The 26,331-nt window shown below is 43.1% G+C and overlaps 1 protein-coding gene across 1 annotated transcript in view; it reads right to left on the bottom strand.

Annotated features, from left to right (window-relative positions):
* LOC116948083 (alkaline phosphatase-like) overlaps window positions 1–26,331 on the bottom strand; it is a 57,439-nt gene that overhangs the window by 14,093 nt on the left and 17,015 nt on the right. Inside the window, exons 4-7 of the mRNA XM_032964398.2 lie at window positions 23,739–23,916; window positions 14,425–14,594; window positions 5,488–5,692; window positions 2,769–2,903 (exon numbers count right to left, since the gene is read on the bottom strand). Of these exons, the coding sequence (XP_032820289.1) occupies window positions 2,769–2,903; window positions 5,488–5,692; window positions 14,425–14,594; window positions 23,739–23,916 (688 nt within the window). The remainder of the gene's footprint in view (window positions 1–2,768; window positions 2,904–5,487; window positions 5,693–14,424; window positions 14,595–23,738; window positions 23,917–26,331) is intronic.

Here is a 26,331-nt window from a genome sequence, read left to right as displayed (position 1 = left end):
ATGCTGATGATGATCCAAATGCTAAATATTTGAAAACATTTACAAAGTTACGCGTACATTATCTTTAAACCAAATAAAAATTGACATATATGGTTATAATTAAATACATGTTAAGGTACTTCAGCAGAGTCTGCAAGCAATGATACTTGTAAGGAAGGCTTGCATTAAGCAGTACTCTATATTGACGGTAATGATGAAGATGATGTATTATATATACAGGAGTACATTACCAAAGTATTACAATATTAAAAAGAAACTGTGCTCATGATATATGATTTCATTTATCACTTAAAATGTAAAATATTAATAAAAAAATATATAGAGGTAGGCCGGTGACTCATGGGTTCGAATATGGAAATGCACCCATATAAAGATAATGGGTTCTCAAGTTTAGCGAATTGATTGTCGAGGTCTGGTCACCAATGACTACCAAAAAAGCCCATTTTGTTAAAGTTGTTTTCTCACTTAATTGAGCTAAATTCCAGGTCTAAGAATGTTTTTTGAGTTTGCCTGCCACACTACAAACATTTCTCCTTAGCTGGGCATATGCAAAAAAAGCAGTGTCCCCCTACTGTTTATGAAAGAGGTTCCTTGAAGAGACGATAGAAATACAAAACAATACAACTTGGATTTATTTAGTGTATAAATGTCACCGCAACTCAGAACACAGTTCTTCTGTGACATGACCTTCCGTATCTATTCTCTGAAACAGGGTAATGCACTGCTCTGAGAAAGCTCCAAATCGACACTTCATCTCATCATACAAAGCCGAGAGCATAATTCGAATACGTATGGGGTGGGGGGGGGGATCTGAACAGCTGATTAACAAAAACATTCAATTTGGTATAATCAAAATAGGTGGTGGTGATTTTAAATTTGGGTCAGTTTTGAACTAAATCCCCCTGGATTTGCAAAAAAAAAAATGTTTAGTTTAAAATCAAAAGCGGGTGTCCTATGGATATATACATGGTAATGTGGAGTTTTGTTTTACGACTGGCCCAGGGTCCACCAGTCGAGATAAGCACCCCCTTTATTGTTTCAGTAGAGAAATACTTTAACTTGAACGAATATATCTTTGAACTTTCTGCACTCAGCTAATTTATACATTGCACGGCAAATTGTAATTAGGCCTCAGCAAGGTAAGGTAATTTACCCTTTTTACCGGGTAAAAGGGTAAAGGTAAAGGGTAAAGATGTCGCCTTTCCCAAGGGGTAAGCTAGTGCGGAAGAATTGCCCGGTAGGGTAAAGGTAGCGCAAAGTATTACCCGGTAAATGCGGTGTCTTGTTTACCGCTAAAAGCTCCGTGGCACAGTCCGTGGCCTCCATTTAATAATAAGTAATATTTTTTTTTACTTTTAAAAACACGCTTTTATGAAATGTACGAGTCATGGCAGAACTCCACGACTCTAGGAAGTGACCCCGAAGCTTGCCACAACGTAAGGGACCGTGTGGCAATTACAGCCAACGTCAGTTGACAGTGGACAATTAGACCCAAGCCGAAACATAACGTAAAAAAGAATGTTTAAAAAAATATATATTTTTATTTTGAATGATAGAATATAGTATTGTCATCAGTATGATATAAGTATATCAAGTTTGCAGTCAATACCACATTGGGAAGTGGGTTCAAATTGAGTTACAAGATTTGAGCATACAACAACGACAACAACAGACAGTGAGTTAAAAGAAAGCGTGTAAAATTGGAATCATCGAAAGTATTCTATATGATAAAAGCGCTCTACCTAGCATTTACCTGTTACAAACCTTGTTCATGTGTAGTACCCCAGTAATTACCCTGTAATCGGGTAATTTGTATGGGGTAAGGGTAAAAGGTAGGGTAAAGGTAGGCTCGTTGTTTTTACCTTTTACCTTACCTTGCCGAGGCCTAATTGTAATGAAGGATTAGAAATATCAACAGACAATTGGCAGTGCAACCACACTAATTACATCGGATTTCTAAATCATCATTTAAAAAACATCATTAGGTTAATTAGTTTGATATTTTTATTCTGTTTTCATATTTTATCTATGTAATAATATACCTGTTCGCCTGTCTGTCAACGCACCAGGATATGCAGGAAAATAAAAACAAGCTTGGCCGGGTGGCCGAAAGGGTCGGGGGTTGGAGGGGGATGTTGGGTGGTGGGTATGAGGTGGACAGGAGGGGTTGATTGGGCTGAGATGGAAATGGAGGAGCTGATGACCTCGGAGACACTGTGGTGTTGGGCAGAGGAGTACTGAAGTCATGCAAGATTGGGGTAATGTTGTGAGGAGGGGAGGGAGGGTTCTGGCGTCAACAGTCGGCGAGGAAGCGAATGTGGGTGATGACGTCACGAGACATGGGGCAGCAAGGTGGCAGAGAAGTGTGATTACGTCAAGAGGCACTGGAGAGGTGAAGAGAGGTGTGATGACTTCCTGTTCCTGCTAGTTATTATAAACATCTTCTTTGGTTCTTTCGGTAAAGTCACGTAGAATGAGAATAAAATAATAAATTGATAAATTTATTATAATAAATTGATAAAATTTTATTCTCATTCTACGTGACTTTACCGAAAGAACCAAAGAAGATGAATCATTGCAGTCACGAAAGCTTTAAATCGAAATTTAAATATTATAAACATATTTGCCACGAACTTTTTGCAAAATATGGAATTGCCTGTGAGATGGTCTGTCTGAATGTATGTTATCGTTGCATACAGTAAAGCACTATGTATAAGTAATGAAAACAAATAGTATTAATATATTTCACATAATAAAGAATATAAAACCTTCAACAAAGAGGAAAAAGCCATGCTTGTTCTTCTGCAGGATCTTCAGACTCTTTTCCACCATTTCTGCCAGGGACGGGTCATTCCGTTCAAGGTGGCTGGGAGCCCATCCCATATGTCCCGGCTCAAAGAGTCCTGGAAAGGGACACGCACGACACTCCTTTCCATTATTAACATTATGACAAGTTAAGGCAACTCAATAAATTCGCACACTGGGACATCTGGGAGACCTGTTGCAGAGATCATTGGCGATGTAAACCAAAAATGGTCACCATTATGCATGCGTTAGCCAAAACTGATTTCGCTCATTCCTCCCCTCTTTCTTCTTTGCCATCATCTTCTGTTCTTCGCTCTGTCTCCACTTACCTATCATAGTTCTCTAGTTCCTCTTGCATTTCCACATATGTTTAGGGACTACAGAATTATATATCTTACGTGTGCCCTCTCACTCGCATTACTGTTCCACCAGACTTTTATATGTTTTTTGTTGCTTAAAGGCCTAAAATAAAAAATAAAGTCAAGTCCACGCTGTGTGTGTGTGCATACTATAGAAAGCATGCGCCTGCTTTCAAGGTGCATTTAGACTCGTTTATTTTTCCCCAAAAAACATTTGTTAACTTCACAAATCTTTGTCATCACAAAATATTCTCCAGTCGGTTTGGTGTGGTGCTCTTGACAGATCAAAATGTGAGAATAGTTGTGAAAGGGAGGGAAGCGGGCAGAGGAGAATAGACAGAAAGTGTAAAACATAAAAAACTGCAAATTCGACACGCCATGTCGACTGGTGAAAACATGTGCTATTGGCTAGAACACATTGCTATTAAGGATGTTAGCCAATGGACGAGAATAGTGATTGATTGGTGGCCAAAGGAGGGAACATGTCCTAGAGCACAACTACCTCAGAGATGGAGGGATGAGATCAGGGCATGGGTTAGAAGCCAGAGAGATTGCGGCATTGTTTGATGACAGTTTATTTATGTGGGTGAATTGTGTACGGTGATTTAATCTAGCTACGAAGCTCTGCGGCAAGTCTTAGTCATATCACAATTGAAAAGTTCCCAGTTAAAATTCCATTCAGAGCTCAGCCAACAATCCTACCATGGTCGACAAAATAAGTAGTAATTTGTGAAAGCATCCCTGCCATGATGTGGAATTTCTCCAGTTGGCTCAGGATTGCCAATGTACACGAGCATAGCTCCAATGTTAAATTGAACATTTAAACCATTTGACTTGACTTGATTGGTATTGTTGTTAAATATTTTACACTTATATGTTTTGTTATATACTAAGGCTTACTATTTGGTTATTTCGGTAAAATCACGTAGAAAGAAAATAAATTAAAAAATAGAGTACGACGTTTCGATTGCAACACAAGCAGTCGTCATCAGGTAGAACTAAATTTGAGAGAGAGACAAAACACAGAAACGGAGACACACACAGACAGACACAAAAGCAGAGAGAGACAATACATAGACACAGAGAGAGAACCACAACATAGACACACAGAGACCACTTACTAAGGCTTAAATACTGAATACATTGTTAATTATGGTTAAACAAAGGCATTCAATATAACTGATAACATCTAATACTTTACTCTTTAACTCTCGGTTCAATGAGAAGAGAGGAAAACAAAACAAATGTATGCGCAGCTTTTGTGATCCATGTCAGGGGAAAATATTTGTCTTAAAGATAATTAACAATTGTTGGCAAAAGAATGAGTAATATGGATTAAAGTTTCCCCATGGCAGGTGTTGGCTATAGATTAAATGAGAAGCATCTGCTTAGATTATTGTCACACTTCTGGTCAAGAGTAAAAAACACTAAATTAAGCATGAATTCAAATTTGATCATGTCTAGGCTCTCCAGGAGGCAAGGAGACATTGTAAACGCGACAAGGGAGCTGTCTGCCCTGAAGTTACCAATGACATGGCACGACTTAGATCATGGTTTTGAAATGCTTTTTCACGAGGCTTGACTTTTTTTTTCTTTCACGGAGGGCTATTCAAATGCAGGGAGATATCACCATCGGGCGGACACACTCAACAATAGGCGACATTCCAGAGGAAGGTGAATGCTCTGCGGATTATTAACAACAGCTGTGCCAATTCACTAAGGCAGCGACTTCACATGTGAGCGGCATAACTTCTGATTGCAGGGCAATATGACGCGCGTAGGGCCACTATTACTGAAAAAGAGCTCTTCTCGTGACACTTTTGCGTGCAATAAATCTCCATGCGACGGATTTATTTGGAATTGGGAATTAATATTACCACGCTAGTATTAGGTTCGCAGGATGTAACAGATGTTTCATTATTGGCTTAATAGATAAAGGAAACTATTTGTAAGGTTATACACCGCCGGCTTTATTTTGCATTAATCACACTGGCATTTGTTTTTATTCTCCACTACTTTCCGAACCAAATCACATTAATTGAGAAAAATTTAAACACTAGTGTTTGCTCTGTACTTGCAAAGATAATTTACATTTAGATGTGTTGATTAAATAAACATCTATATTTAGTGCAAATGCACTTTAAATGCCAATGCAATTTATTGTATTTCCATCAATAATTTGTGCAATGTTTTTTTTACCAAATTGACCTGATTTAAACGACTGCTTTAACAATTATAGGCTTGCAAAATAAAAAAGAAACTGAATCTTCTGCATAGATTTGTTAAGCTTGGGTGTAACTGACCAATATGTTTAAATACATACCAAGAAGGTAATTCGTGTCCTCGGGGTTAATATTTTCAAAGTCCTTCTTTGTCCAAACGTAGTCAGATTTTTTACCCCACGTGCGAGCAAGCCACTCATGCACGAGGTTCCGTCCATCCTGCCTCTTTCCCACGTGCGTCTCTGGGTATTCAGGATCCTTCACAGAGCTCGGGAAAAAATTACTCCGACCGCCACCAAGAATGACCTGGGAACGCATAATAGATGCGAGTTAATACACTGCGTACGTGTTGCGTTCTAAAGAAGCATGCATAAGCTACCCTTGAAGAAGGTGTATCACACCACAAAGAGGAGGCAAATTAGTGAAATTGTATGTCCATTGAACACACTATCACTGGGGTATGTCACCACCCCATGTCAAATTACGAATAATCATAATGTAGTAAAAACGCAACCCGCACGTCCTTTGGATGTGTGCGTCTACCCATCCCTCCCAGCCAGCCAGCAAAATGTAAAATGTACATAGAGCCCTGCCTCTCCACCTTTATCTTGCCTTCTATATTGTATGTCGCAATTTATATCAATTTCTAGCTGTCTCTGTTTCTCTATTCCCCTGTCCCCTCTTCTAACTCCACTCTATTTTGCCCACTTCCCCTCTCTCTCTGCCTGTTTATATCTCTCGCCCTCACTCTCCTAATTCCCATCTCTCCTTTTCTATCTCAATCTTTCTTGCCCCTACTAATCCTCTCTCCCAATGCTTACCACGTTCCTTCGCTGTCGACATTCAGTTTTGGTCTCTCTTCTCACCAATGCATGCCCTTTCACCCTCTCCCCGCCCCTCTCATCTCTGTCTCTTCCTCCTCTATGTCCCTATCCTCCCTGCCCCCTGTCTCTCCTATATCTTCCTCCTCTATCTCCCTCTCCTCCTTCCCCCATGCCTCTATCCTGCTCCTTCAACCCTCCCCCTCTGTTCCCTTGCATTTGCACGGGATCCACGGGTGGATGGGGTTGGGATGCTTGACGCTAGCACGCTGTGGGTGACATCATCACGCAGACATGGCCGTAGACCGCGCCTACCGTGCACGCGCAGTTAGGCGAGCGTCACCCAGACTAACAGGAATCCAAGCAGATTATCGAGCCAGAAAAATTAAAGCTTTGTTCTAAGCAAGTATGATAGGTAATAATCAAACGTAAGTTTGCTATTCACAATAAAGGTTTTTTTTTTAGGTTAGATCACACAACTGTAAATGTATCGTTAAACACCTGCCACCACCCAACACAGCCAATTAGTAAGATTTGTCACGTATACAAAACGTGCCAAACAGTTACTACTTCAGCACACCGGTGTGTTGGAAAGTATACCCACACCATATACAATTCGAGCACGAAGTTTTGCTCGCGATTACAACCAGTTTCATTAGGCGATTAGCCAGATTCGAACCCACGACCTCCTGCATACGAGGGGAGGTAGTTAACATCTCGCCACCGTGGCGCCTAATTCAAAGACCCCTCTCTGAAACCTCAGAGAGGGGTCTCTGAATGGATCATATAACTGTGTTGTGTATAGCCATGGTCCACATTTACCCTCGACAACCCATTGTATTATTCCGTATGGCTTATGTAGAGCATCTACAGGTGACCTGTGGTGCCACCGCAGCGAAGCAGCTCGGCCGGCACTACCCTATCCTTGCTACCCTATCCTTGCACCCCCCCCCCCCCCCCCCCCACGAACGCACGCACACCCCACTAAACACTCGCATGCACCCCCGTAAGGTCTCGAGGAGGGATCACCTGGTACGATGGGTTTTCACCCGAGGACCCCATTAACAGGGACGTTCCACGGTTTCCCCGGACCAGGAATTTGGCTGAGCCCCCCAGACCAGATTACATGGCGGCCCCCCTAAAAGAGGGCATAGAGCTTTACAGGCCAGCCGCAATGAAGCATACACAACACGGGGGGGGGGGACCTTCAGCCAGTACCCAGCGGCAGTGTAAACAGTGGGGTGGGAGGGAAAAGCCACTAGGTATATAAGAGTTGATTTAAGTTGGAGGGAGCGTGGGGATTATCGGTGAGTCAACGGCGGGGAACGCAGGTATAGAGCGCTCAAAACGGCCGTATAAGAGGATTTGATTGGATGCTCAGGATGACATCATATAACCCGGGGATTAACGGGCTTTGGGAACATAAGGGTGGAAGGAGGGCAAATTGGATCAGAGTTTTTTCTGGAGTGGGAGAGAACACCAGCCGCCCTCAGCGTCCGTGGGACGCCTGCAGGGTGCAGCTGAAAAGATTGCCCAGGCAAAGTCTCCGAGGCGGGCATCTTCCCCAACCCCCATCGTGCAGCTGGAAAGGTGGGTCAGTACGGGGGGAGGGGGCCAATTCAGCCCAGCTCGCAGTCAGCTCGAGCTTGGAGGATAGACGCAGTCTGCGACGGCCAGGTGATAGGAGGTTAGGCGCTGTCCGAAGGGTGCTGGCTGGAGGGGGCCATAAACAGGGGTCCCCTATTCGCTCCGGGAAATAAATCTTAGCACAGACTGACGTTTGACGCGTGGTGCATGTGTGCGTGTGAAGAGCGGTGGGACAGCGATCGGCGTACGACGGTGTGTGGGTGACTATAAGTCAGTGTGGGTGTGACGCGCGCGCATATTAAAATATCAACGGTGGCCCGCGCCGGCGCGTGTCTATGGGAGCATCACAGTGTTAACGGTGAGACACACGTGAGTGTCACTAGTGTCTGTGTATGCACCACAGTGTTAACGGTGAGACACACGTGAGTGTCACTAGTGTGTCTATGGGAGCATCACAGTGTTAACGGTGAGACACACGTGAATGTCACTAGTGTGTCTGTGTGCACACCGCAGTGTTAAAGGTGAGACACACGTGAGTGTCACTAGTGTGTCTGTGTGTGCACCACAGTGTTAACGGTGAGACACACGTGAGTGTCACTAGTGTATGTGTGTCTCACCACAGTGTTAACGGTGAGACACACGTGAGTGTCACACGTGAGTGTCACGTGTGTCTATGTGTGCACCGCAGTGTTAACGGTGAGACACACGTGAGTGTCACTAGTGTGTCTGTGCGTGCACCACAGTGTTAACGGTGAGACACACGTGAGTGTCACGTGTGTCTGTGTGTCTCACCGCAGTGTTAACGGTGAGACACACGTGAGTGTCACTAGTGTCTGTGCGTGTCTCACCGCAGTGTTAACGGTGAGACACACGTGAGTGTCACTAGTGTCTGTGTGTGCACCACGGTGTTAACGGTGAGACACACGTGAGTGTCACTAGTGTGTCTGTGTGTGCACCACAGTGTTAACGGTGAGACACACGTGAGTGTCACTAGTGTCTGTGTGTGCACCACAGTGTTAACGGTGAGACACACGTGAGTGTCACGTGTGTCTGTACGTGCACCACGGCGTTAACGGTGAGACACACGTGAATGTCACTAGTGTGTCTGTGTGCACACCGCAGTGTTAAAGGTGAGACACACGTGAGTGTCACGTGTGTCTATGTGTGCACCACAGTGTTAACGGTGAGACACACGTGAGTGTCACTAGTGTCTGTGTGTGTCTCACCACAGTGTTAACGGTGAGACACACGTGAGTGTCACGTGTGTCTGTGTATGCACCACAGTGTTAACAGTGAGACACACGTGTCACTAGTGTCTGTGCGTGTCTCACCGCAGTGTTAACGGTGAGACACACGTGAGTGTCACTAGTGTGTCTGTGTGTGCACCACAGTGTTAACGGTGAGACACACGTGTCACTAGTGTCTGTGCGTGTCTCACCGCAGTGTTAACGGTGAGACACACGTGAGTGTCACTAGTGTGTCTGTGTGTCTCACCGCAGTGTTAACGGTGAGACACACGTGAGTGTCACCAGTGTCTGTGCGTGTCTCACCGCAGTGTTAACGGTGAGACACACGTGAGTGTCACCAGTGTCTGTGCGTGTCTCACCGCAGTGTTAACGGTGAGACACACGTGAGTGTCACGTGTGTCTGTGTGTCTCACCGCAGTGTTAAAGGTGAGACACACGTGTCACGTGTGTCTGTGTGTCTCACCGCAGTGTTAATGGTGAAACACACGTGTCACGTGTGTCTGTGTGTCTCACCGCAGTGTTAACGGTGAGACACACGTGAGTGGGTGGGGGGCGCGTGAACGCCGATTAATTTATTAATATTCGGACCACGCGGGAGCGTTCGCCTTGTTGACACAACGTCTTAGTGTAAATTATTAATTAATCCCCACACAGCGGCGAGTCAAACAATTACGTAATCCACGCGGTTAGGACGCGCGAGGAGGGGGAGGAGGTGATTGACCTCCCCCCCCCCAATGGCGGGTGGGGGGGAGGGCATCAGCCCCCACCAATTAGAAGTGGCGCCCCCCCAGCCCGGGGTGGGTGAGGGGGAGCTCGGCCCCCACTTAATGGGGAGTGAAGGGGGGGGCATCAGCCCCCACCAAGTAAACGTGGCGCCCCCCCCCCCCTCGTGGTGAGGGAGGGGGAGATCAGGCCCCACATAATGGGGAGTGGGGAGGGGGGCATTACCCCCCACAGACCCATAATACAATATGTGCTGCTAAAATGAGATGCACAGTTAAATGCCCCACCCTCCTCATGGCGGGTTTTGTCTAATCCAGATTAGCCCTGTTTATCACACTTTAGCTAAATGAGTCTCATTTACATTAGAAAATGATATCACGTAAATTGTGGTTTCATAATTGTAATATATAAAGATAATGAAACCCGCCCTTAATGAGAGAATGTGGTACCCTAGTTAAAAAATAATAATTTTATCCGCCGTCAATAGTAAATTGCATGGTGAAATTAATGATGGATGGTGCTGTATGTGAAATTTACGGTAATGCATTAAATATATCTGCCACACGAGTTGAGCACTGAAAATTCAAGAATTGCATTTTTTATCACATTGCCATTCATTAATCATGTTTAGTTATAAGAGATCTTTAAAATGTTTAATAACGTTTCTTTCCAAAATATAATACATTCTTAATTAACTACGTGAAATGCTAGGTTTCCGTGATACTTTGATAAGTCTCTTTATACAAACAAATGCTATTCATCATATTGTCATTTTATGTGACACCTTAATGTCACAGAGTTTTTAATGTTAAAATCTGTAACCTCATTTCAAAATGTGATAATGACTCGGAGAATATGTTGCAACTTAATGAACAAATGCATGACTGGGCAGACACCCGAACATTTTGTAATTAATAACGCCCAATAAAGTACGGATATTGCAATGTGTAAAAATATCTGGATCATATTATATATCAATAGCTAATACACCACTATGAATGTAGTTAACATTTTTCATAATTCCAAATTGTATTGTAATTGTGCTTATCAGCATCACATCGAGAGATGAAGACATTTCATGAAGAAATTATTACATGAAGCAGTGGATCGCCTTGTATCAGAGAATACCTCTTTCGACATGACGACACCCCCAAAACTAGATCTGCACTTACTCCAATAGGCCTCAATATCCACACTAGGGGCACAACCTACATATGCTCTGCCAAGACTGTCACGTGTAAATGAAATAAAAAAAATACGTATTCATCGAGGCAGTCACTGATGACTATGATCAGGCCACCAGATGACTATACTTTTGAGTACAGTATTTTGCTTGCCCAGATTCAAACCCAGAAACTCGGTGGTGTTGTTTCAGTGCTTGGCATGAGTTGTGAGCTTCAGAGGCACCTGGCCACCAGCGTGGTGGCGCTTGTTGTTGTTGCTTTAAAGCCAGCAAAAGGAGGTTAACTTTTTTCAGGATCATTGGCATCGAATTAAGTTTCAGAAAATCAGTTTCCATGAAATGGTCAAGTATCAAAACTGTAATTTAGCCTCTCGCACCCCTGGGAGTGCGGAACAAATGAAGCACGGGACGTAAGTACAACTACTTTATTTCATCAAACCTATGTATTATTAACATTACAACAAAAATAAATTAACGATTCAGAACCAAGAACCAAAGGGGTGCAGGCTACAGAAAATGTTGAGAGCCACTGATGTAGGGGGATCGTGTTGCCCCCTTGTGTGCATGGGTTTTCTCCGGATGCTCTTGTTTCCTCCTACACGTATAAACATTAAAATACAAAACCAATGTACGATCCTCCCGATAAAAGAGTCCTACGTCTCAGTGTGGCTTTCCTGGATAAATAAGTCAACTATATATTTTTTTTTCCAAGTCATTGGTTACCAGGCTGTGACCATTAAGAACCCGGTTTATTCATTGGCAGCTATCTGGATCTGAACCCAGACACCTGAGCCAACCATCCACCTTGTATAAGGAGTTTTATCAATACATTTATCGCAAATATATTACCAGGTGGTGACCAGAACAAAACTGGCAACTCGATGAAAACTGATCAATGTTTTAGCGTGATGAATGTTAATCTATCCATTTACCAAATCCATTAAAACAATTCTCAGGGTCTGGTCTATTCCACCTGTGTTTCAAAAGTTTTCTGTTACATTTAAATACAATGTAGCTAATTATGCCATATTCCATATACATGTTTTCTCACTTTAATATTTATATCTGCAGAGTGGAATTTGGTGCATAAAGCTCCACTGACTCACAAACTGTGACAAGCCTGCGGCTTAAAAACGGCGAAAATCCCAAACAGACAGCTTTTAATTTCAAATGTGATAGTTATAAATGAGCAACTGCAAATATGGTCACGTTTTGACAGATGTAGACACACACATGTCGCTTTGAATGTTTTATTTATTTGATATGCTTATATTATTTAATTTTATATACTGCACTTTCCGAAAAAATTACACCTAGCTCATTGCATACAACACGTACCAGCTGGTAGGTAGGTATTGAAAACCTTCAGTTACCTTTCACAATAATTACTCTAATTAAGATGGATCAGAAGCAACGTGGCTTTGTGTTCCCAAATTTGTGAAATTATTGTTCAATTCCCAGGTTTCTGCATGTTATAAAAAAATGTGTTCCATTGACACTGATTTTGATTGGCTCAGCCGATTAACTGATGACGAGACAAACATTCAAGTGGTTCAGATCTGCTGAGTAATTATGGTGCCAAACAGGCATTGGAGGCACTTGAGACGACAATGCATTTAATACTCCACAGCTTAACAACAACTCTCATCAAAGTCTGATGAGCTGACTAGAAGTGTCCGAAAGACTCTGCCAAAGTGATGTATTTGTCTGAAACAAACAAATCCACGCGAATGGAATAATGGGAGAAAAAAAAAACCTATTAATAAGTATACATAAGGGTGATGGAGAATGGAATTACAAGAACAGCACAAGCATATATAGGGATCGTTTACATGTCACCGCAACCTGCTCTGAAACCACATTACAAACTACAAAAGCCCAAATGATGCTTATATTACATTGTGTAATTACCGGGGTCTGTATCGCATGCTGTAATTATGTCATCATGCAATTGGGTTCGGTATTGGGATATTTGGTAAATAGTTTTTTTTTCCAAGGAGTATTTTATACGGGGAATGAATGTTGTGAAAATCAAGTGGATGAGAAGATAACCCCCCCCCCACCCTATCTGTACAGATGAGCCAAAACTCACTTGCCGTTGTGCCATCTCCTGGTCTTCTTCCAACTGAGGATGTTGGGTACATGATAACCTACGTCGGATCCACCAACCATCTCTCAAAAGCACGGGCATGCACCACTATGCCCATCAAATCAGTACTTAGCAATAGTGGGGGGACATTATACAACACTGCATGTACAGTAGTTAGCCCTGAGTTGGGTTCCATGTATATTGATGGCTCTGTACGACTTGTAGCAGACCATGTGATGGTATATTTTATTTGAGTCTTTGAAACCCTCCATACCAGGGGTAATCAGTGGTGGAAATCCAATGTATGCAGTTGTCTCATCCTCATTGAATCAACATAAGCAATGTGATGTCAATGTCACTAAAATGATGCGCTATACAATAACATACAGAGCAGAGCTACGATTAAGGTTACATAATCTATATTTGTACATTTGTCCATCATGAGCTGCTCACGTGCTTTTTGTTATTCACTTGATATTCTGTTCATACCGTGTTTAAATCATAGACAGGATTTCAAAACAAATCACACATAATCAACACAACACTTATCACTAGCTGTCTAATAATTAAAACATATGTAATTGTTTGGAGTATTTTTTTTATTTAAAGCTTTCGTGACTGCAGGGATTCATATTATTGGTTCTTTCGGTAAAGTCACTTAGAAGGGAAACAACAAAATAATCGCTCTCCGTGGTGCTAACGTTAAAAATAACCGCCACTTTTTTCAAATTTTCTTGCTGTGGTTTTCACACCTGATGATGATTGCTTGTGTTGCAGTCGAAACGTCGTGAGAATTTTATTGTTTTATATTTGTATTATGTTATTGTTTCCCTTCTACGTGACTTTACCGAAAGAACCAAGAATATGTTTGGAGTATGTCAATTGCCTGAAGCATCAGGGCATTTCTATATATTAAGGATGTGATACTGATTTTCAGATTAATCTGATGGCTCTGTAAGATCTGAAAATACACAAATCAGGCCTAGATACGAAATTTCAGTTGATTAGATTGTTTTTTTCTCAAAACATAAGATCACACATTACATTTTACCTCTGCATACATGAAGATACAGGACATTACATTCTTCTAAATTATCCAAAACTCAAAAACTAAGAAAACTATCGAAAATTGCCTTCAAAATCCAAAATCTGAAATCTTTTCATTTTAATTAATCCGTACTGTATACATGAGTCATGTGTTTGGATGTAAAATTCACGTTGCGTAAGTTTAACTTTTCTGGTTGTATATTTTTTTTAATTGTAAGCAATTTAGTATCTCGCCTCAATTTTCCATTTTTTTATTCATTTGAAAATTATGAACGCAACCCGAGTGTGTGTATATATATATTTCAGTTCTATGGCAGTGTATACAGATACAGCTCCATCACCTGAATGTGCTCGCTGTGCTGCAGCAGCTGCGTGGCCAAGTCCTGGCAGCCGAGGTCACGTGCGGGGGCCGGTACGTGGTGCTCCCATGCGCGGCTGGGCGAGTGCCCATACAGCGGTGCCGGGGTTGCGTGCGTCACCCGTGCCGTGCTGATTAGCCCCGTTGTCTTCCCTGAACACGCCACGTACAAGCACACGCTACACACTAGCAGCATGTAACATACGAGCACACATCGCATACTTCTTCTTTCTTATGGCATTGTGAAAAGCAACAGTTTTTATTTTTTCTTAATGATCGTCATAAATTAATGCAAAGGTTCCTCATCCAGTGCAATGATGTGGTTGACGCAGTGTGGATTTCACCGATACCGCCAGGATGTGCATGGATGGAGCATTCATCGGTGATGTGCTTGATGGTTTGAACTTCTTCACAGTCGCAGTTGGGCGATTCTTTGATCTTCCATTCATGGAACGTGTACGCGCATCTGCCGTGTTGTGTTTGAGCACGGTTCAGCGTGGTCCATAGTCGTCGTGAGAAGAGAGAATCCCGGTACTTCCACCGTCAGATCATGAATTATGTTTTTATTTGCCTCGTCCATAGCCGCCCATGATTCAGACCATGTTGGCTGGAGTGATATTCGCCAGCACAGGAAGCCACGGGAGTGGAGTAGAGTTTAGGGAACCGTTGATGATACGAAGCACGTTGTTAATTAAGGCATCGACAAGGTTCGTGTGAGGGCTTGCACCCCACACTGGGGCACGGTACTCTGCAGTGGAGTGAACAAGCGCCTACGTCGATATCTTCAACCTGCTGGCATCGCTTCCCCAGGTTGTTCCTGCAAGTTTCTGAATAATATCTACTCGTGCTTTCGTTCATCATGCCTTAGCTTCACCCCACAGAAGTTAACGTTCAACGTTTTCGAAGCGTGTCTGTTGTTCAGGTGGAAGGCAGAGACGACGCTCTTCGATGGGTTAGGCTTAAGCTGCCAATTCTTGAAGTATTCTTCCAGAGTCTTCAGATCTTTTTCGAGGACAGCCTCAGAGTCCTCCATTTTCCGTGCTTGAGTTGCGAGTGTGATATCATCCGCATATGTGAACTTACGGCAAGATGTCACTGGAATGTCGCTAGTATAGAGATTGAACAGCGCTAGTGCCAGAACTGATCCCTGCGGGAGTCCATTGTTCAATCTTCGTGGGCTGCTGGCAGCTTCACCAAGGTGGATGGTGAACCATCGGTTGCTCAGCATTTTGGTGATTAGTCTAATTGTCGGGTGGCAAGGCACGGCTTTCGCAAGCTTCAGCAGGAGTCCCTTCCGCCATACGGTATCGTAAGCTGAAGAGAGGTCGATGAAAGCTGTCGCTGTTTTGAGTTGGTGTGTTGAGTTGGTCGCAACAATTTCGGTCAGTTCTAAATCCTGCTTGTTCCTGGGGAACTATTTCCTCAAGTGTTGGCATCAGCCTTTGAGCAGAAGCTGCTCCATTAGTTCGTAGCAAATGCTGAGTAGGGGGGTAGTTTTGAGTGTCCGATGCGTCCTTGCCTTGATTATTTTCACTCCTTCAGAACAATGCTTCTGGAATGGATGTCAGTGAAGAATGTGGCTAGCCATTTTCTTGCTCTTGGTCCCAAGTTATTGATGAATTCTGGATACATACCGTAAAGACCTGAGGCTTTCCCGCATTTCAACTGGGGAATACCGGCATCTACTTCCTCCACTGAGAATGGACAGGAGAATTCAGAGGCTTCTTGGCAGTTATCTAGTGTGCAATAAAGTTATTCTTTTGGGTCTTTCGGTAAAGTCATGTAGATAGGTTCAAAGAAAATAACCAAAAAAACAAAAATACGACATTTCGATCGTAACACAAGTGGTCGTAATCAGGAAAAAGGGGGGGGGGACCAAAGAATATTACTTATTGCAGTCACGAATGCCTTAAGTCAAGGTGCAATAAAGTTATTTGTAAACTTGCCGTCTTATGCTTTTGTCGATTGAAGTTTGTGAATTGTTGATAAGTTGCCTAGCAATCTCGGCAGGACTGACTTGCGGAGGTTGACAGGCTGGCATTGCAGCAGCTCCCATCAACCTCAGGAGGTGCCAGGCTTTACGGATCTATTTTGCAAAGTAAAGTGCCTCAACTCTTTCACGCCACCTTTCTCTTCTTTGCTTTTACAGTCTCATGATTCTTATCAGCATGGAATTTCCGGAAAAGCTGTTCGCCTTCTGGAGTCCAACATAGAGTGAAGACCTTTCTGAAGCCTCTTGCGATGTTGGCCTTGGCAACTGCCTTGATGAGACCAACGAAGTGAAGGTAGTTGACTGCATGTTGAGGTATCATTCCAACTTATTCTTCCAAGTCAGCAGTGAAATTCACCCATTCAGCTGATCTCAGATTCCAATGCGTTTTTGGTCTGCAGTGGAAGAGCGGAATTTGAAGACCAATATGGATCACTACAGGTCTATGATGGCTATTTGGAAAGTCGTCTAGGATTGTTCTCGTCAACGGCATCGGATTTCCGTTCTGGTCCAGAGACAAAAAACATAAATCGGGCTTATAGAACGTTTTCCACCTCGCCGACTTGAAAGCACCGCGGTCTTTTGCGTCATAGAGCAAGTGCTGGTCTTCTGCCGCTGCCCATGATGTCAGTTGTTCACCAGCTCTATCGTTGGCGCTATAGCCCCACAAAGTGTGGTGGCTGTTGAAGTCGTCTATGTGGATGATAGGGTGGTTTGGCTGCGGTAATGCTGGACACGGCCATTCCATACCTGGAGGCTTGTAGACATTGACCACTGTCACGTCATTGATCTTGATGGCGATGTAGTGTGGCGAGGTGTGTGGCACGACCTCGACCGTGTCCTTCAGGTCGTTCTTTACATATATTGCAAGGCCATGTTTCGGATGGTGGCTTGCAGCAATGAGAGTGTATCCGATTATCTTTGATCAAGGGCACTGTCAATCAGATGCGCATCTTCCAGTGCAAGGACGTCGACGTCTTGAAACTGGAGAATCTTCGCGATGTAATCACATTTCGCACTGGAGAAGTGCTCGATGATAAGCTGCATGATTCGTAGCGACGGACCGACATTCACATTGCTCTGACCTTGTGAAATGCTCTCTGTACTGTTGCTTTTCAGGCCAGAATACCTTTGTCAGGCATTCAGCCGCCGGTGTGATGACATTCATTGTGCTTTTGCATGTAGCAGGGAAGACCGCGAGCAGGTTGTCATCTTCTTCCCCACGTCGCATACTAGCAGCATGTTACATACGAGCACACATTGCATAATAGTAGTATGTAACATATGAGCACACGTCGCATACTAGCGGCATGTAACATATGAGCACACATTGCATACTAGCGGCACGCCGCATACTAGCGGCATATAACATATGAGAACACGTCACATACTAGCAGCATGTCACATACGAGAACACGTCACATACATACCGCGCATCACATACGAGCAAACACCACAAACTAGAACGTACCACATACAAGATGCACTTCTGTGCTTTCAGATGCGCTTCTGCGGCCATCTGTAATGCTCTTCCTTCCGATATTAGGAAGCCACTTGAGGTATGCACTTTTAAATCTAGATTGAATTTTTGTTTTTAAACTGTTTACTTTGTTGTCCTTTCCCCGCACCCCTGATTAGCATGGTCGGTTATGTATGGAGGGAAAGAAGTTTAACATAATATACGTGTAGTGTCAACGATTTAGAGACAGTTTCTAGGAGGCACTTTCTTTATTAACAACTCCCATGGTCTCGTCCACACACTCTCCACAGTAGCTTAGCCTAGCCTGTAAAAAAAGACTCGCCGTCTAACACTGACAGCACTGACTGAGATAGCAAACTACTATCTTCATAGCGCAATATCTAGCGGAGACGTTTAGCGATGACAGTGACAAAACGACAGCGACGACGGGACGAGTCCACTCCCAGAACCGGCAGCCTCGAGCCCCCCGCTCTTGGCTCCTTTTATGCTCCCAGCGCGGCCTGGCTCTGCCCTGACCGCGCCTCCCATCTCGAACCCGCTAGCAGGTTCCAGGTAAGGTCCTCCAAGACCCTTACCCTAGTTCCTCCTCTCTGTCAACACACACCGTGTCACACCCTCACTGGCGTGTGTACTATCTGTCCACTACAGTTGCTGCTGCTGTCCACCAGCTTGCGCTATTACACTACACATGCAAGAACATGCTACATTTAAATAGGAGGGAGCCCTCCAAACATAATTTATGCTTAGGGCCCCAGATGGGTAAGCTGCACCTCTGTCTCCACTACTGAAGAAACAATTCCACAGGCAGATGGGGAAGTGGCCCAGGAGGGTAACAGAATTGTCAGAGCGCTAAGTTTCTGTCAGAAAATGAATAACTCAATACATTTAAATAGCCTAAACATGTTGACATTTTACATATTTTATAAAGCAGTTGTAAAGTAAAAGTAGCCTGACGTTCAGACACCACTGCTAATAAAAAATTATATGTTAATTAAAGTTTATTTTAACCAACTAAGAACTCAAGATACCAGGATGTCTTATTGGTAAGAGTGAACCTGGGGCATTAATCTGCAAGTAAGGGGCGATTGAATAATTTTCGGTGTAATTTTCGAAATTTGGACCTCGATGCCGGCACACAGCCAGCACACAGTGGCCCTGCTCTTGCGAATTACATCAGGGGCTCTTTGACTTCCGCTTTGAAGCAAACGGTGTACAGTATTATTATGGTTGTTACAGCCGCAGTAATAACCAGCGCGGTTGCTGGATTCGCGTCACCTCCGTGGTTTTGAAGCATCCTTTAAAATATATATAACCACTATTTCACCTGAAATGGCTTCAAAAGGTCGTTGACTAAATGTCGAATTAATATTTGTGCCATTTGCTTGTATTTTAGTTTTGTTGCCTCGGTATTTTTTTAACCCACTCCCAACAAACGCTTCAAGGATGCTTTGTGGCTGCGGAATTTTGAAAGGGATTGATGTTCTGGTCCATAGGTGAAAGTATTTTTTTTAATTCCCCACAAGATACAATTTTTTTTCCCATGGACTTGCCTTCTGCTCTGAAGCAAAAAAAAAACACAGGAAACACTCGCCAACATTAGATTTTTTCCATTATAAGTTTGTGTTTAAATGCAATTATGCCTGGTATAGCAGACTAGGAAAAGGCATTTTATTTCAGTGGATATTGATGCAGTCATCCAGGCTCTCACAAACTGAAGGCTTTATAATAAAAGTAAAAATATAAAACAGTGAACAGTTTTACTGAGATTGTATAAATTAACCAAATATAAAAGAGCAGTCAAGGAAGGTGATGATACCCTCCGCCGAAGGCTATAATTGGATTGGAGAAATAAAGGCAAATAAGTGGTAAAAGTGTAGTTGGGTATTTTTAGCGTAATCAGCCGTCACCACTACTGACCTGGTGTAGCGCCAGCCATGGGTCAACAGGGGGCAACAGTGAGTCCGGCCTGTACGAAGTAAGGCAGTTAGGCCAGGAACCCAGAGGGTGGTTGGAAACCGGAGGTACACACCCCAGGCCCCCAGTGGGGGCTGAGGGATTACACAATAGTCCAGGTCCCTACAGAAGCTTCTAGAGAGTAGGCGTGGCCAGGGGCGGAGTGACCCTGGGAGCTGTATATAAGCTGGACCTCTGAACGGGTTTGCCAGTCGTTGTCAAGCTGAAGACCTGAAGAGCCAACCTAGAATAGGACCCTGGGAACCCCCGGACCCGACGTTCTTCTAAGGGCCGAAACTGAGTGGACCAGTGGCCGGGACCCGAGGACCTTGGCTGGGTCGAGTCAAGCTCGCCTCCCCTAGGTCTCCCTAGCCGGAGGGCTGAGATATTTAAGGATGGTCCCAGTGAGTAGGACATGCTAGCCCGGAGGCTATATCCCTTTGTGTCGGGAACTTGTGTTGTCATTACAAATAAACGTGTTACCGCCAGAGAAGACTGGGTCTCCATCATTACCACTACAAAAGTATTAAACATTTCCGATACGCTGATGACACTTTTTACAACCAACGGTGATGAACTAAAGGCATTGATTGAAAAAAAACCTTAATAGCAAAAAAGTGGAGCCGAAGATTGAGTATGAGCAAAAACAAAAGTTACATACAAAAGCACTGGAAAATAAATAAGTAATTGGGGCGAGATAACATGTGTAGTGGAGTACGAAGGTGCGTTGTGGAAACGGTGTGATTACATGATAACAAATACAGTACGGGTTATCTTGGGTCAGCCTGTAGCAAAGGCGAATACAGTGCAGGTTATGTTGGGCAATTAAGCTGAGTGAGCTGTGGACGGCTGTGATTGGTTGGTGCTGTTGTCAGGGCCGGAAGGGCGTCTGGAAGTCTGGCGAGAAACAGGTGACGGTCACGCGGAGAGCCGTTGGGACGCGGGTTAATTAATTGGGGGGGTAATGAGAGCGGGTATAAGAGCGGGAGTTGGAGTCAACAGTGGGGGGTTGAGTTGTTGAAGGGTGGAGTGCTTGGAGATGGGTTGAAGTTGGAGAACTTGGGGGAGTTGGAGTTTGGAGAGCTTGGAGTCAACAGGGGGAATTGAAGGGTAGAGAGTTTGAGAGACAGAGTTTGGAAGACAGAGGTTGAGAGACAGAGTTCGAGGGAAAGAGTTTAGAAGACAGAGTGGAAGGGAGACGGAGTTGGAGACGGAGCTTGGAGAGAGCGTAGCGATTGCGAAGATGAACAAAGACAAAGTAAATTTCGATTTGAAGCTTTCGTGACAGCAAGGATTCATCTTCTTTGGTTCTTTCGTGATAATTTTATTGTGTTATTTTATTATTTTATTCTCATTCTATGTAACTTTACCGAAAGAACCAAAGAAGAAAAAAAAAGACGAAGTAGTTTAGCGGCGGAGAGAGTATAGCGATAGCGAAGCTGAACAAAGACGAAGTAGTTAGCGGTGGAGAGAGCGTAGCGATAGCGGAGCTGAAGACGAGAATAGCCCACAGTGGAGAGAGCGTAGCGATAGCAGAGCTGGAGATGAGAATAGCCAGCAGTGGAGTGAGCACAGTGACGGTGATAGCGGTGAACAGGGATGAAGCAGTTAGCAGTGGAGTGAGCATAGTGACGGTGATAGCGGTGAACAGAGATGAAGCAGTTAGCAGTGGAGTGAGCATAGTGACGGTGATAGCGGTGAACAGAGATGAAGCAGTTAGCAGTGGAGTGAGCATAGTGACGGTGATAGCGGTGAACAAAGACGAAGAAGTTAGCAGTGGAGAGAACATAGCGACGGTGATAGCGGAGAGCGGAGATGAAGAAGTTAGCGGCGGAGTAAGCGAAGTAATCGTGGGGAATAAGCGAAGTAATCGTGGGGAGTGGAGAGACAAAGGTGGCGAGCGAGTCGAGTGAAGCACGGTGAGCGAGCCGTGGCGACCAGGATACTGTGGAATGTGGTGGACATGCTGAGAGTTGTAAATAAAGCGGTGTTCGGAGAAAGACAGAAGTTGTCCGAGTGAAATCGAACACTACACATGTATAGCTCAATCAATTATGAGGTGAAACAATACAATTGATGAATAAGGAGATAATCGAGCGCAGGATAGAGTTGTTTGGGAACTTTTATTTACTTATTTGATAATGAACAGAAACAGACCGATGTGCCTGGTGAAAATACTTTTCAATCAGTGAATATTGTGTGCTCTGACATATAAATCTGAAACATGGACTCTGACAGAGAACACGGGCAGACATCGGAAATGTTTTCAAAGAGACGTGTGGTGTAAATTACACTGAAAGAGGAGCACATGTTAATTAGAGAAATGTTGATTACAAACATGCTGAGCGTGCTTTGCTCGGGTATAGTGCTGTAAGGGGTGATGGTTTATAGATGGGAGTGGTGACAGAATGGCAGCCAAAAGAGAGAACACACATTAAGAGGATGACCACTTTGGGGACAGAGTGATGATGCAAATGTATTTTGAACGTATTTCGCCCCATACGTAGCCAACAGTGCTAATTGGAGGTGCAAGATAGATTGTGGCATTGTAGGGACCGTAAGGGATAGCAACGATGTGGAAGACCATCACCCAAAAGTGGATAGATCATCTGTGAAAAAAGAGCTTCAGAGCTCATCGGATTCCTCTCTATAAATGTGCACTAAATTGCACTCGTTCATTGCGAAGGCTTGACACTTTATCCATGTGACTGGCATTGTTCAAAGGTAGGGAACATGCCAAATTGTTACTGTGTAGCGTTTCAATAAAAAAAATGTACACCCCTACTGTTGGTTGAAGGGTTATCCTTGAGCAGTTATTTTATTTAATATGAAGCATACATTAATAAATGAATGTTTCGTTTCATGGGACATTGCACCTGCTATTCCCTTCGCCAGCAAACATTGAACATTCTGAGACGTGCTTTAAAAAGTGTACGACTCTGCACAGGATTCAGGGCTAAACAGTAGCATAATATGATATCTTCAGTTAAAACGAGACAACTTTGTGTAAACACACTGATTTTTAAGTCAGGTTTGTGCATAACAACACTTGAAATCCTTGGAGCTGGTTAGTTCAGTATATACCGTAAGCAAAACTTTAGTCACTTTTTTTAAATATTACATGTATCAAATGAGTGTTGGATAACATGAGACAACCATGAATTAGAATGAGCTGATGTGACATTTTTTGGTGTGGACATTCCATCTGGTAAATTCTCCAAATAATACAATAATGATGAAAGGTGAACGTGTCTTCATGCATCGTGCTCAAATGAAAGTTCGATACTCCTCAGTGATTGGTGGAAATTCCTGATTCCTATGGTGGGGATCAGTCTCCCCATAGGGTAATAACAAACATTAAAGTCAAATAGTTCCAGTGTTTGACTGCTTTATCAGGGAAGATGTACAGTAGTGCTCATCTGTTGGTGATCCTAAACCACTGCCAGAATTTAAATGCCTAGTGTCAGACCGAGTCCATATTCAGGGCAAGCATTAAATATTACATTTAAATGTTTTTGTTTTATAGTTTGCAGATATATAAAATGACGATGTAACCCAAGTCGTCCTTTGCAAGAGGCAATACTTCATGTGCCTCAGTGAGTTCATTTCATCTGGCTACCGACCAATGATAATCACAAATAACACCTTTAATGCATTTAATGATTTTCTTGACATTTTCACAAGGAAGTAAAGGCGTAGTTTTTTTTTTGGCCCTGCATTTTCCCCGTAAGTGGCCAAGGGGAGGCGATGGTCCCGCGCGTGTACCTATTCGCGTATTTATTAACGCGTGCATTCACACGTGCACGTATTCCCTCGCTCATGCATGCATACGGTTTGTTTGCATCTCGGGTGCTCCCTTGCCGCACAGCGGTACCTGCTTGAGCCGCCAATTTGAGGATGGAGTCGGCCTGGGTCTGGGGGCTCATTGTGCCACAGTCTTCGAACTGCACACTGTGGGACACCCCGATGGTGTTGGCGTTGCTCTTTATCCCACACAGCAAGGCTGTGGCCGTGCACGCAGACTCGGGAACTTGCCTGTCCACGCAGTATGTCTGCGAGGAAATAATTGATGAATCAAAATGCTATATTTCTTATATTGAAGTAACTTTTTTTGTTTAAAACAGAAAGTATAAACGTGACGTTACAGGGTACATCTCAGTTGCATGCAGTTTTGTGGAGTCTTTAAATGTTATGCAAGACTGTATTTTCAACAACATAAATGTGTTGATTCACTCTTCAACACACTGGTGGGCTAAAGTAGTGAACTAATTGTCTTTTGTACACGTGACACTATTTTTACTGTTTTGCCGTGTCGGGTGGTGGAGGGTTACGACTTATTTATAAATAACGCGATCTAAACCAAAAACCTTTATTATGAATAATATTGGTCGCTAAAGCCTACGTGTTAAACATAAATTTGTACGTTTCTTTCATTCGAATATTTGGCTGCTGTCAATTTACACGTGATAAGCCACTTTATTGAGGTGAGATTTATGGCCAGGTCGCTCCTAAAAAAGAGCTGTATAGCTCAGTCGGCCTTCCCTTGTAACATAAAAACATAGTTTAGTTTTAGTTTAGTTTCCACTATTTTAACAAAGTTGCACATACTTAAGATGCGCCTCAGTTTACCAATTCACAGTATAGGCCAGCGCCAATCATTCACTGTATAGGTCAGTGTCAATCTTTCACAGTATAGGTCAGTGTCAATCTTTCACAGTATAGGTCAGTGTCAATATTTTACAGTATTGGTCAGTGTCAATCATTCACAGTATAGGCCAGTGCCAATCATTCACAGTATAAGTCAGTGTCAATCATTCACAGTATAGGCAAGTGTCAATCATTCAAAGTATAGGTCAGTGTCAATCATTCACAGTATAGGCCAGTGTCAATCTTTCACAGTATAGGCCAGTGCCAATCATTCACTGTATAGGTCAGTGTCAATCTTTCACAGTATAGGTCAGTGTCAATATTTTACAGTATTGGTCAGTGTCAACCATTCACAGTATAGGTCAGTGTCAATATTTTACAGTATTGGTCAGTGTCAATCATTCACAGTATAGGCCAGTGTCAATATTTTACAGTATTGGTCAGTGTCAATCATTCACAGTATAGGCCAGTGTCAATCATTCACAGTATAGGTCAGTGTCAATATTTTACAGTATTGGTCAGTGTCAATCATTCACAGTATAGGCCAGTGTCAATCATTCACAGTATAGGTCAGTGTCAATCATTCACAGTATAGGTCAGTGTCAATCATTCACAGTATAGGCCAGTGTCAATCATTCACAGTATAGGCAAGTGTCAATCATTCACGGTATAGGTCAGTGTCAATCATTCACGGTATAGGTCAGTGTCAATATTTTACAGTATTGGTCAGTGTCAATCATTCACAGTATAGGCCAGTGTCAATCATTCACAGTATAGGCCAGTGTCAATCATTCACAGTATAGGTCAGTGTCAATCATTCACAGTATAGATCAGTGTCAATCATTCACAGTATAGGTCAGTGTCAATCATTCACAGTATAGGTCAGTGTCAATCATTCACAGTATAGGCACGTGTCAATCATTCACAGTATAGGTCAGTGTCAATCATTCACAGTATTGGTCAGTGTCAATCATTCACAGTATAGGTCAGTGTCAATCATTCACAGTATAGGCAAGTGTCAATCATTCACAGTATAGGCAAGTGTCAATCATTCAGAGTATAGGTCAGTGTCAATCATTCACAGTATAGGTCAGTGTCAATCATTCACAGTATAGGTGAGTGTCAATCATTCACAGTATAAACAATTGGCACTCATTCATGGTATAGGCCAATGTCAATCATTCACAGTATAGGTCAGTGTCAATATTTTACAGTATTGGTCAGTGTCAACCATTCACAGTATAGGTCAGTGTCAATATTTTACAGTATTGGTCAGTGTCAATCATTCACAGTATAGGCCAGTGTCAATATTTTACAGTATTGGTCAGTGTCAATCATTCACAGTATAGGCCAGTGTCAATCATTCACAGTATAGGTCAGTGTCAATATTTTACAGTATTGGTCAGTGTCAATCATTCACAGTATAGGCCAGTGTCAATCATTCACAGTATAGGTCAGTGTCAATCATTCACAGTATAGGTCAGTGTCAATCATTCACAGTATAGGCCAGTGTCAATCATTCACAGTATAGGCAAGTGTCAATCATTCACGGTATAGGTCAGTGTCAATCATTCACGGTATAGGTCAGTGTCAATATTTTACAGTATTGGTCAGTGTCAATCATTCACAGTATAGGCCAGTGTCAATCATTCACAGTATAGGCCAGTGTCAATCATTCACAGTATAGGTCAGTGTCAATCATTCACAGTATAGGTCAGTGTCAATCATTCACAGTATAGGTCAGTGTCAATCATTCACAGTATAGGTCAGTGTCAATCATTCACAGTATAGGCAAGTGTCAATCATTCACAGTATAGGTC

This window comes from Petromyzon marinus, chromosome 32 (genome assembly GCF_048934315.1).
Source record: "Petromyzon marinus isolate PM22_M1 ecotype Great Lakes invasive population chromosome 32, UKy_Petmar_22M1.pri1.0, whole genome shotgun sequence".
Taxonomy (NCBI): domain Eukaryota; kingdom Metazoa; phylum Chordata; class Hyperoartia; order Petromyzontiformes; family Petromyzontidae; genus Petromyzon; species Petromyzon marinus.
The sequence above is the reverse complement of the archived record's forward strand: the minus strand, read 5'-3'. Positions and strand labels throughout refer to the sequence as shown.